The sequence below is a fragment of the Phalacrocorax aristotelis genome, chromosome 2 (assembly GCF_949628215.1).
Source record: "Phalacrocorax aristotelis chromosome 2, bGulAri2.1, whole genome shotgun sequence".
NCBI lineage: Eukaryota > Metazoa > Chordata > Aves > Suliformes > Phalacrocoracidae > Phalacrocorax > Phalacrocorax aristotelis.
Window position 1 is genome coordinate 114,332,840 of NC_134277.1, and position 13,031 is coordinate 114,345,870.

The 13,031-nt window shown below is 43.9% G+C and overlaps 1 protein-coding gene across 1 annotated transcript; it reads right to left on the reverse strand.

Moving 5' to 3' along the window:
- Positions 1-1,223: 1,223 nt before the first annotated feature.
- On the reverse strand, positions 1,224-8,951 carry LOC142053312 (myosin regulatory light chain 2, smooth muscle minor isoform). The gene is made up of 4 exons (XM_075084762.1): positions 8,811-8,951; positions 3,116-3,313; positions 2,752-2,913; positions 1,224-1,725 (listed from the first exon to the last, which is right to left on the reverse strand). Exons 2-4 carry the CDS (start codon positions 3,297-3,299, stop codon positions 1,553-1,555), a joined length of 519 nt encoding a protein of 172 aa, XP_074940863.1. The 5' UTR covers positions 3,300-3,313; positions 8,811-8,951; the 3' UTR covers positions 1,224-1,552.
- Positions 8,952-13,031: the final 4,080 nt, after the last annotated feature.

A 13,031-nucleotide genomic window follows, 5' to 3' on the forward strand; every position in this document is an offset into this window, starting at 1 on the left:
GCTGAAAACTCATTTTAAGCCCAGAATTAGAATAAACCAACCTGGAATTAAACAAAAAACCCAAACAAAAAACCCTAAACAGAAAGCATACCTACTGAGCATGCTTTGTCAAGTTAACTTATTTACAAAGCTAAAGCCAGAATATCTTCAAGAACTGCCATACTGGGAACACAAGGAAGATGAAGTAACCAAGCCACCGTGCTACCACATGGGACACAAGACAAACCCTCCTTATAGTATACGCTGTCCCAGCTTTTACAAGCCCTTTAGCTGAAGAACAATTCTGATTCCTAGGGGCCTTTTAAGTCATGTGATATAGCTCAGGGCATGGTTTCTGGATAAGAGGTCATCGCTTTAACTGGCAAATATGGAGGTACGATAAATTCCCCTTATGCTTTTCAGCTTGCAGTAGCCAATAAAATGAGACACATTGAAGGACATGGTCATACTGAGAACAACCTTCCTCTTTTCTTGGTATTTGAGACAACAGCATCAGCACAGCTGGTTTTGAATGAGCCTTGCTTGCTTAAAAGCCGTCTTACCCATGCAGCTGAGGAAAGCGTATGATCTTTTAAAAAGTAAGAGGGACTTTAGCACGTGTAAGGTTTTACCAAGTTAATTCTCAGAACTCCTTTGCTCACATTCTCACATACACATTAAAAGCTGCAGAACAGTAAAGTGTTATGTAGGTTTTCTGACCATGTATTGCTGTTAATTAGCACCAGCACAGACACTGTAACTCAGAGACAGACCCCTTTGCACAAGCTTCCTTCACCAGAAGGGCAAGAATATGCCTAATTCCCACTTACTGACAGCATAAAAACTTAGCAAACAGGAATGCAAACTTTGACATGAGAATATTGCTTAAAAACCTATCAATATTACACGGAAATAAAAGCTGGGCATGATATCTACTTAAGAATCTAAGTGTTCTCTGCTGGCAATTAGGCAACTGTAACAATCTTCCCTAACCAGTTTTGTCTAATTACTTACACCAGTCAGATGCCACTTCAGAAACCCGAGGTAAGAGATTTGTATAGCTGCATTTTTAAAGACACCAGCACACACTGCTAGGAGCTTTTCAGAACCGTGTGAAACTGCACAAAACATTACAAAAATTAGTTTTCCAGCTTGATTTGCAACTGCAAGTGAAATACAATTAGCACACCTGCATTTGTAAATGCAGAATAGAAACGTCATTCTTCACAAAGGAGTTTGAGGTATCTTATCTATATAGCAATCTTTATTTCAAAATGGCATTTATTACAAAAAAATGTAAAAATCCAGCTAAACCAGAAATGCTGAGATTGTTTTCCTGGGCTATCAAAGGTCCGTGGATCTTTGTCCCCATAGCCTTTCCCTCACAATATTTTTCCCCGCTTCCAGTCTGATTACACAGGTGCAAATGCGCCTAAATGGCCTGAAATAGATAAATACATTGAGAAAGGCAAAAGCTGTAAAGCTAAATGCATGCAACAAGTTCTATCAGGAAGAAACCCTCAAAAAACTTAAGTGTAAAGCAGAGGTAATCTGCAGGTATCCAGGGACTTGCTCAGTCATCCTTGTCTTTCGCTCCGTGTTTCAGGATGCGTGTGAATTCAATGTAGTTGAAATTGCCCTTTTTGTCGATGGGCGCCTCTCTGTACAGCTCATCCACCTCTTCATCCGTGAACCTGTCCCCCATGGTCGTCAGCAGCTCGCGCAGGTAGTCTTCCTGGATGAACCCTGGAACACAATGTGAGAGGACATAAGAAAAAAGAGATTTTGTATTTATCTGCAAATACATGGATGATAATTTCTTTCTTCAAATTCCTTGTTTCAATTAAAGACACCTACAGTCTTTGTTGCCAAATTAAAACATAGCCATTAAATCCTATTACTATCATTGCCAAATAATTACAAGCGTTCAATCAAGTCAAGCCTCTTAGTTAATATGCATGCTCTCACTGCTTCAAGTAAAGGCCATTTTATGATTTGCCCGTGTTGTCTCAAAGAATATACAAGTTTGTCAGCATGCATACTGGACCTTCTTCCCAACAGCAGGGCTATACTCCCAGTAGCACTGACAGCCTTCTAACAACTGAGCATGCCTAATGAAAATCACTAAAGAAAAAAAATATGGAACTTGAGTACCAGTGCTCAACACGTCCATGAAACACAGGCGAGTTTGAAATATTTCAAAGATTTTAAATTGATCTTAAATCAGTGACAAAACTCAGATTTACTAGACTGGTTGCAAAGAACACATTTTTGACATTCTTTATTAAACAAGCAACCTCACATAACTTCTGATTCCTTCTATCAGCACTCTTGTGAGTCACATAAGGCTTTTGTTGTATTAATTTTCTTCTCCCTTAAATGCAGCTTAGAGGGAAGGTTGATACAAGCTGCTGACAGAAAACAAGTTCTTCAGAAAAGCACAACAGCTTTGAAGACAAGGATTCCCCTTACAAGAGTTGCCCCAAAGCTGAATTAGAAGTTAGGAAAAATTTAAGACCCTGGTTCCCAATCAGCATCTTGTTCTCCTTTCTCCTGTCTTGAGCAAGAGAACCAAAGTGCCAGAAATTTGGGATTTTAAGTTTTATAGTGTTTGAAAAAGTAACTTCAGCTGCTGAGGATATATGGCATAATTTTTAGTTTGCAGAAACCAATTTTAGAGCTTAAAAATTCATCACCACTCTATGAATACAAGTATTTATTGTTATAAAAACAAGTAGAAATAATACACACACTGTTATTTTGCCCACGTACCTGTTGCTTCTTCATCAAAGCAAGCAAAAGCATTCCTGATGACGTCTTCTGGATCGGTGCCATTTAACTTCTCTCCAAACATTGTGAGGAACATTGTGAAGTTTATGGGACCTGGAGCCTCATTCATCATGGCATCTAGGTATTCATCCGTTGGATTCTTTCCTGCAAATAAAGGCAGCTTTAGCTAAAGCTGGTTTAGCTTTCACACTAAAAGAAAAAGTAATCTGAAGAGCATAACACAAACGGAGACACCTCTCCTAAGCTATCCCAAACTCAACATCTTCATTACAACAGCGTGAATTTCCTTGGCAACCATAAACAGCAACAGACAACCATAAACAAACAACATAAAAAGCGACATTACCAAGGGAGGCGAGCATATCGTGCAAGTCCTCTTTGTCAATGAAGCCATCCCTGTTCTGGTCGATCATGTTGAAGGCCTCCTTGAATTCTTGGATCTGCGACTGATCAAACATTGCGAATACATTGGAAGTGGCACGCTGAGGGCGCTTCTTGGTGGTCTTCGTCTTTGCCCTTTTGCTAGACATGTTGGCTGTTGGTTCTAGAGAGACAGAAACATGTCCAAGATTTAGCCTTATTAAATCAGATTACAAGTCCTTGAGAGAGAGATGCATAGAGAGATATAAAATTCATGTTTAAGCAAGTACCCCAAAGTATACATTTATTTTAATAGTTCTGGCTCTATTTTCTTTCATATGGACTTCATTTGCTATCAAGCATAATGCCTTCCAGGATTCAGAGACTGGCACTGTAGGCCCATAGCAGGCTACATTGAAAAACTAATCAAATCATAGTTCCTGAAACTCAGTGCTTGAATTATCAATTCAATACCCTATCTGCATCACCCACAAATGAAGACAACTACATACTTAGCAGTTTAGGAGGCACTGTTGACCTACCACGTAGGAGGATATGGGCTGCCAACATAGCACAGTATATAGCGGTTAAATAAATCAAGCCGCATGCTCAACTAATATTTGGGGGAGGGAGGAGGGAGGAAGAGGAAGTATTTTAGGCTCTGAATAGCATTTTGTTAGAATAGCTGCTGTTAAAAGAGCAGTAGGATTTTCAGGACACAGAATGTTTCTGACAAGAGCCTCATGCTTTTTGTGAAAATCATTGATGGCACAGGGGCTGGGAGAGAGATCTGCCAAAGAGCTCCTACTGCAATGCTTTCATCAAAGCCAACTAGAGGATCGTGGTGTTAGAAAAAGGACACTGACGTGGTTCAGAAGCACTACATTGCTATTCTCTTACACAGTGGAACTATTACATACTATACACGCAAATGCAAGCGTACTCTTTTAAATTAATTGACATAATAGTTCTAAAAATCTGGATTGTTTCTTTTAAGTTATCAACCTTTTAAAACATTTATATATTCTTACAGAATCTTTATGGAGTTTCATGTATCACAAACACACTAATTTCATTGTTTCCCTTGAGGTGTCAAATGAAGAGAAAAATGTGGTAGTTTCCATGTTTTAACAGTAATATAAAGGTAGAAGCGAGACTTTCAAGTTAGCCGCTTCCTTTTAGCTGCGAAGAAACATATACTGTTCAACTATGGTTGACAGTACAAACACAAAAAGCTGAGTCATTCACTGAAATGCAAACACAAAGACCTCATCATTGCTATTGGATCAAAGTAAGGTAGACCCTTTTAAAGTTGTTTCTAAAAGTCTTGTACACCTCTGTGCCTTAGTTTTATCTAATGCAAGCAATCCATGCTGCTATAATCTTTTATTATGCCCAAACCAAGCATTATGCAAACCAGATTCCTTCCATCCTCAATTTTGAATTTGACAGGAAGCACCTGCATCAAGTGCCGTGAAAGAGGATAAATTTAAGTTTCACCTGTAGACACAAGAATGCCAACATTTTGAAATTTACAATCAGTATTAATTTTGTAATTTTAAAAAATTACCTGGTCAGAAATGCAATTCTAAATCAGAGTCACACCACAGTTCTATGGGTTTCTTAGATAGTTTGCTCAAAGTTACTACATATCTGTCAGACTCCTGAAAAGCAAGACTGAAGTCACTAACTTGGATTCATCCTTTAACAAAAAAAAAAAAAAAAAAAAGGAGTAAAATTAAGCAAAGTAAATCCCTTACATGGTCAGCCAATCCAATTTTCAGGCAAAAAACAGTTAGGTTTTTTGTTTTTAATTAAAGGAAAGACATTTTACCTTGCTTTGTATCAGACACATGACATGCTGAACCAAGCATCTGGATCATAAAAGGATATTCCATGGTTACGTCCTTCTCAGTCTGTCTACAAAGAGTGTAACTGATTTCCCCTGCTAATTCCACCCTTTTAAATCCTCCGTGCATATACAACATTCTTCTGACGTATACAAAAACCCATTATGTCCTGAACTAAAAATAGCCTATGAAATGCAACTGTGCATCATTCAACTGTGAGAGCTGAAGTTCTCTTCATTGCATTCACTAACCACAGGCTATCTGAGATGTCTGGCCTCCAACAACACTTCAACAAATAAATATGAACTCCTGACATCTAGATATTTATGAAGACAGCTGACAATAAAGGTAGCTTGCTTTCAAGCCACAGTCAAGTGTTGTGCATAACCTCAGTCATTTTCTTACCTCTGTAAACACACTCATGCAAGTTACTGCGAAACTCAATTATTGATTAAAAGTTCCACTACCTAGAATAGAGTCAAACAATCTCTGTTAATAACTGATCTCTGAAATAATTCATAGTTTTCAGGATGTGGCCTATTCAAAGTAAACAAAAAAGTTTACTTTGCATGTGCTGCAAGGCAGCGCTCCCGGCAAGCCACTACCTGCAATTCCCTCAAGTATACTTCAATCCAAATTGAGAAGAGGTAACAAAAGCAGACTACTGCTGACTGTAGCTACACATGGTGGGAAGGAAGCCTGTTTGTTTCTAATTCTGTTTCAGAAGATTGCCATATCCGAATACTGTACTAGAGAAGATGAAAAATTTGCTAATGCTTGCATTACTATTTTCTAAGTCTCTCTCAACCAGGCTTGGGAGGCAGCCATACAGAATACATGACTTTCACTTGAAAAGACTGTCAGCCTGCACATCGTGTCTAAGACTGTAGTGCCTTTCAGCCCAAGTTTGGTGCAGGTATGCCTGAAATGGTAAAATACTGTCTGTCTGGGCCTAAAAAGTGGTGGCGAATTGAGTTAAATCCAGTTGGTGACTGGTCACAAGTGGTGCTCCCCAGGGCTCAGCAGTGGGACCAGTTCTCTTTAATATCAATGGTCTGGATGAGGGGATTGAGTGCACCCTCAGTAAGTTTGCAGATGACACCAAGCTGAGTAGGAGTGTTGATCTGCTTGAGGGTAGGAAGGCTCTACAGCGGGATCTGGACAGGCTGGATCAATGGGCCGAAGTCAACTGTACAAGGCTCAACAAGGCCAAGTGCCAGGTCCTGCACCTGGGTCGCAACAACCCGAGGCAATGCTACAGGCTTGTGGAGGAGTGGCTGGAGCTGCCTGGTGGAAAAGGACCTGGGGGTGCTGGATGACTGCTGGCTGAACAGAAGCCAGCCGTTTGCCCAGGTGGCCGAGAAGGCCAACAGCATCCTGACTTGTATCAGGAATAGTGTGGCCAGCAGGAGTAGGGAAGTGATCATGCCCCTGTACTCGGCATGGGTGAGGCCGCAACTCCAATACTGTGTTCAGTTTTGAGCCCCTCAGTACAAGGAAGACGCTGAGTTGCTGGAGCATGTCCAGAGAAGGGCAACGAAGCTGGTGAAGGGTCTGGAGAGAAAGTCTTATGAGGAGCAGCTGAGGGAACTGGGATTGTTTAGCCTGGAGAAGAGGAGGCTGAGGGGAGGCCTTCTCACTCTTTACAACTACCTGAAAAGGGGTTTTAGGTAGGTGGGTGTTGATCTCTTCTCCCAGGTAACAAGCGATAGGACAAGAGGAAATGGCCTCAAGTTGCATCAGGGGAGGTTTAGATTGGATATTAGGAAAAATGTCTTCACTGAAAAGGTTGTCAAGCACTGGAACAGGCCGCCCAGGGAAGTTTTTGAGTCACCATCCCTGGAGGTATTTAAAAAACATGCAGATGTGGGGCTTAGGGACACGGTTTAGTGGTGGACTTGGCAGTGTGAGGTTGATTGTTGGACTTGGTAATCTTAAAGGCCTTTTGCAACCTAAATGATTCTATGAAATACTGCACCCAACGGTGGAAAACTATTAGAAAGAGGGTGATAAATTAGAACATGTTCAGAAAAACAAGCACATCAATCCAGTTAGCCAAAGAGATCAATTTACAATGAAAAAGTTCCAAGTGTTTACACTTAGTATTATCTCTTTGTGTACAACAGTGAATGATGTAACAAGCAAGAACTAACCTCATCTGAGTCAAGCACTGGACCTACTAGTTCTAGAGAAAACAGTATTTCAGATGAGAAATCCACCAGGTCATTTTTATAAAAAAAAAAATAATCATGATTTTGTAATTGAAATAGGGTAAGTATAGCCTGAAAATAGAAGAATTTCAGTAGATAAAAAGTGGAAATGCTTCACATTAGATAGTACAAGTCATAACAGGCAGGTTTAGTCTGTTGTTTAACACTATGATGCACTGAATGGTCTGGGCCTCATTTTGGAAACTGTTAAAGAAACTTCTAACTTAAGATCTTGCCTGCAAGACTTACCATAAGGTATTTCAAAAAACGTAACCTTTATTTAGGAAGATTTTCACATATTAAAAACAGTAAGTTGTACCCATTGGACTAGAGACATAGTAATAGCACTATGCTGCTCCTGTGCTGCTTGTACATATACATTCATTTGCTTAGTCGAGCAGGAGCAACGGATACCAAACTACAGAAGCACAGGAAGTCATTACACTCCTTACCTCTGGGAAAACGATAAACCCTAGGAGACAAAACCAAGCAACTAAAGAGCTTGAGTCAGACAATAAGGTACAAAACTTTACAACCCACTAACAGTGATGCAAGTTTGATCTGTTTAGAGGCAGTGGCCAGAAGTTATGCTTCAGGGAACAGCCTCGTGTTCCAACAGTGGTTTTCTGACTGCAAATGTTTATCACTCAAAATTAAAAAAACAAAAAAAACAAAAAAAACCAAAACCACAAACGAAAAACAAAAAACTGAAACTCAACCCTTCCCCAACAGAAAACACAGACCCAGGAAAGTCTCCAGATAAAATTTAGTACTGAATATTTTAACACTGCCAATTTTTGGAGAACTTTATTAAACTAAGATATAACAGCCACCTTCTCTTCAATCACCAAATTCAAAAGTCAGCCTCAAAGCTAAATCCCAAGTTCTGTCCATGCAATCAGTTACGGCATCAGGTACCACCACCACCAACAGGAAGAGACGATAAGACCAACGCACTCCAGCAGATCTGTGCCAACGCTCAATAAAGAGCAGATTACACTTTGAACAAAATACCCTATGCCATCTCACCTAGTCTCAAAAACCACCCATATACACTCCTCGTTCGTAAGTTTTCCTAAAGGCTTGTACAGGACTCAAACCTGCCTCAACACCTAGTTTTTGTGACTCAACAAATCCTCTGTCCGCAAGTTAGAGAATGGAAATCACTATGAACTGTCCCCAGTTGCTCTGTTTCGGCCGTAACCGTTTCAAAACGTAAGCAGGAAAGGACGGACTCACGACCTCCCCTGCTACCTCAGCCTCCTCCAGCCGCCGGAGGCCGGACCAGCCCTTCCCATGCTCCAGCAACGGCGAGGAAACGGCTGCGGGGGATCGATGCGGCCGGAAGGCGGCCGATCCGAGCCCCGCGGGGTGACGGTGCCTACGGGGACGGCCCATCGCCTGCCCCGGCTGGCGAGGCGGGGCACCACCGGGGTAGGGCATGTCCGTCCCCGCACCACCCGCGGCTCCGGCCGGGCCCGTCAGCGGCGAGGGGACGCCGCAAGCGACCCCCGGCCCCGCTCCTCAGGCGGCCCCGCCCCCCGCCTGCCCCTGGCTCCAGGCCCCGCCAGGAGGCCCCCCTCCCCTCTCTCCCCCCGCGCTGGCGGCGGCCCCGCCTCACCCGGCGGCTACGGCAGAGGGTCTGCGTCCGAGCGCGGCGGGCGATCAACGGCAGCAGGAACGGCCGCAGCAACAGCGCTTCCGGAGAGCGAGCGGCCGCCGCCCTGCCGGCACAGAGGAAGGAAGACGTGGACGAGACCATTCGCGCAGCGGGGAGGGTGGTGGGGGTGACGACGAGTCTCGTCGCTTCGGCGGCACCACCCATGCAAGGAGGAATCCCGCGGTGAAGGTCTGCTCCGCGCCTCCCCTCAGGGGTCTCTGCCGTCCTGGGTGGGGATGAGGCCAAGGTCCCGGGCTCGGCCTCTGTCGCCTCCCCTCCCCCCGCCGGGGAGCGGAGCGTTGGTGCAGCGCGGTGCGGTCACCGCATTCCAGAGGCGGGGGCGGGGGCAGCGCCGTGCCTGCCCTTGTAAGGCAACGGCGGGAGTTTCCTGCTCGCCCGCCTCGCGACGACGGACGGGACGGGCGGGGCGGGGCGGGGCGCGGTGGGGCCGGGGTGGGCGGGGCCGACCTCCAGGGCCGGGGAGCCGCGCGTCTCCCACCTCCCGTCGCCTCACACCGGCCCCAAAACTGCCCCTCCCAACCGCCCGTACCGCCTTCCCGCGGACCTCTTTGTACTTACGGTTACAGTTGTCTCATAAGGCGTCACAGACCTCAACTCTTCCCATTTTCCGACATCAAACGAAATCATGCTCCCTCTTGACTGTGAATCTCCAGGGCAGCGCGGTGGCGGCGCGGGGGGAGCCGGTAACCAGCCAATAAAACGTAAAAATACGCTTCATTACGCTGCCGCACGCTCTCAGGAGGTGGCACCTCGCAACAGCGGAGGGAGCTGATGCATCTGGAAGGCTGTTATTAGCCAGCTAATTCCTCGCCCGTCGTGGGTTCGGAGGCTGTAAGGCTGCGCATCTGGCCTGGTTTCCCAAGTAAAAGGGCTTGTGCTGGTTTGTCGCCGGTACGTCACCCCATCCCGCACTAATTCTTACCTGCCTCAGCCGATGCCAGCAGGTGTAACAGGTGGCTGGAGGCCTCGGGTGTACTCAATTCTCACATAGTTTGTGAAAACGGTGAGAGATTACCTGTATTTCTGACCTTACGGAGGGAAAGGTTCATGCACTGCATGAACGGGAGGTGCAGCAGCCAGGCTGTGCCTCCCAGGGGGTCCCCTGGCTGGCTGAGAGAAGGGTGGGGGTGAGAGCGTGGCTCGGGGGAGCATCTCCTCTGCTCGGCTGCCGAGTCAAGGAGAGCTGCTTTCATCGTTTCCCCTGTCGCTGGTGCTGCTGGGGTATTTTTCATTTATAGGGAAGCGGAGTAGTTTCTCTCACATCTCCTGGCCATGGGCCGCCCGCTTGGAATGAGGCTTCTGCACCATGACAGGTAGCGCCTGACCCCAAGCGCAGGCGTTTCTGTCGCAGAGCGACTACACCGTGGAAGCTGAGACAACCTGAGGCAACCTGGAGCTGAGGCGACAATGCGGAAATGTGTCGTTCCCCGTGCTGCGTACAACAATCGTGCCTGTTCTGAGCCACTTTTTTCAATCTTTGTTTCTTATGTTTCTAGAGTCCAATACTTCTACTGCTGGAGTCAGTGGCAAAATTGACATGTAATTTAGCAGTGTTAGCCTTGATAAGAGCAGGAAGGGGAATCTTTATCTACATTAGGGGTTGTATTTTTAGCCACCAATGAAATGAATAATACTCGATAATGATTTCCTAATTTTTTCCTTCAGAACTTATATTAACTCAATGATTTATAAGTATATTTATTTTAATGACCTGTTCTAAAATAATTTTTTAGCTTACCCAAAATTGAAATAATGAAAAATGTACTAATAAAAGAAAAATTAAAGGCTAAAATGTGCAAAATTAACATGTCAGAATGAGCCTTCACACCTGAGATCTCTGTCTGAAGTGTCTGGACATGAGTAACAGCCAGGTTTAATATTTAACATAATGAGCAATACTTAATATGTTGACTAACCATGGAGGGCTTCAGTCTATACTCTAAATTACCATAGGTGAGTTTGCCTTATTGCCCATTGACCTTTCATAAGATTTTTTCTGAATCATTTCTTCATGGGAAAAGGTGTGCAACCTTCTATTTGGAGAAACGGAGAAATTTAGAGACTTACTAGATTTCAGGCATCTTTAAGAAATGCACATGGCAGTAATATTGATTCATGAAGAGCAATCCTGTTTCTAGGAAAAAAAATAATTAAGCAGTTATAAAAAAATACATTGTTTGTTTCTAACACTCCTCTTCATTAGCTCTCATTGAACTTCTTTAGCCAGTATAAAAGCGTCATGAGTTCCACTTTACAGATGGTGAAACTGAAGCACAGGCGGGCTGAACAACCAGCGATACGCAAAGGCTCCAGATGAGAATGTAAAAGGATATTCCATAAGTAGTTTCGGAGTCTTACCTTCGATGGGATTTAGAAGCTTGCATGCTTCCAAAACGCTTATGAACTTCCAATCTTTGGACACCTAAATAATATTTACCTTAAAGTGACTTACCTGCTGCTTCCTCAGAGGCCAGAGGTCCCTAAAGGAGGAAATTTTCCAAGGCTGCTTGTAAACTCAGCCTTGAATATATGCTAGACAGGCTAATCCTTCTTGGTTGTTGTCTCTTTTGTATGCATGTATGGTCTCATTGCAGTAAATACACTATTAACGGAGCAACCACACGCCTCACTTAGCTGACAGGCAATCTGCCTGAGAACTCCTCTGCGGTGGCTTGTTTGGGGAAGGGTCTGCCTTCCTGGGCTTGCTCAGTCACTGGCATCATCGTGGTTTGCATCTTCTGTGTCTTTTCCCGCTCCACTGTTGTGAGGATCTCCACTGCTGCTTTCTATATGCTTTTGGGGAACTTCTCACTCTCAGTAATACCTTATTCTGCATGTAGACTGGTATTTTCCACTTGCATACAATACGATTCCCCTCCATGGAAATTATCATATTGCAATCCAGGATGGCAACGGCATGTCTAAATGAATTATATCAATTTACCAAGAAGAGTGTGCAGCCAGCAAAATCCTGGCCATACGGAAGTAAAGGGCCAGAATGTCACACCTCCTCATCAGTGTGTCTCCTCTGTGAGGATGTATCTTACTGGGAGAAGGATACTTTAATGAAGTGCATAATTCAATGAAGCTCATGCTTCATTAAAAAAAAAACAAACCCAAACAACTCAGTGGCACCTAGAGCATTCGAAGAAACCAAAGCTAAGCACTGCCCTCCAGTAGATGATTTACCTACTCTAACCATATGTCAAATTTAGCAATATGTCCAATGCTTTTCAAATGTTTTACTATCTTTGTCTAGAAATAAAACAATTACCAAAGTAACTAAATAATAACAATAACAAAATAAAAGAGTAATAGTAATAATAGTAGTAATAGTAGTAGCTTAATACATTTGCAGCAAAAGTCAAGATAATATATTATTTCATGATATTCAGTTATACAAACAATAGTATAGTCAGACTACTAAATAAAATAAACCAAGGAAGCAGGACTACAGTTACATTCTGGGAATTGCCAATACTGACAGTCAGGAAAGAAGTAACGTGCTCTAACTTGTCGCCAATTCCAGCAATCAATACACACCTTCCACGCTACAGTGAATAACGTAAGTTTACTTAAACAGTGCAACTCCCGCCGACAGCAGCACGTGGAAGGCGGGTGCCACGTCGTGGGCCTGGCAGTGCTGTTCCCAGGGAATTCCTAGCACGGGAATATGGCCCCGCAACTCACGGACCCGTGAAGATGTGCCTGGGGAGAAGTCAGAGGTGCTGCTGCTTGCTCACTCTGTGCAGGCTGGGCTGCTTTATCCGTATTGTCTGTTTGCTTCCTGCACAACTCGGACGTCCCACTCACAGCTGAAGTAAAGAAATAGTTTGAAAATGCAAAGTGACATCAACACACTTGAGAATAGACCAAACAAAGTGCCCTCTAAGCTGAGCTGCTGTTCTCCCACACCATGAGGCTGTGAGCAACAGCATGTGGAAGAGTAATGGCCAAAGTGTCTGAAGTGTTAAAAAAGAGCACTGTGGTGGGCTCTCCACACTGAATAGCTGTGTCCATGTAGTGAGTTAGTCCTCTGGTCTTGCTGAACAGCAAATAACTACGAAGTAATCGTTAAAAATACAGTTACCTTTGATTACAGTATGGTGGATGACATTAGATCTTATATTTATCTTGCTCTTCCCAGAGACTTCTTTCTGC

Coding starts and splice junctions, on each gene's coding strand:
- LOC142053312 (XM_075084762.1), bottom strand. CDS start 3,299: ATGTCTAGCAAAAGGGCAAAGACGAAGACCACCAAGAAGCGCCCTCAG. Junction 2,914..3,115: donor CGATATGCTCGCCTCCCTTG/GTAATGTCGCTT, acceptor CTTTATTTGCAG/GAAAGAATCCAACGGATGAA. Junction 1,726..2,751: donor CTTTGATGAAGAAGCAACAG/GTACGTGGGCAA, acceptor ATTGTGTTCCAG/GGTTCATCCAGGAAGACTAC.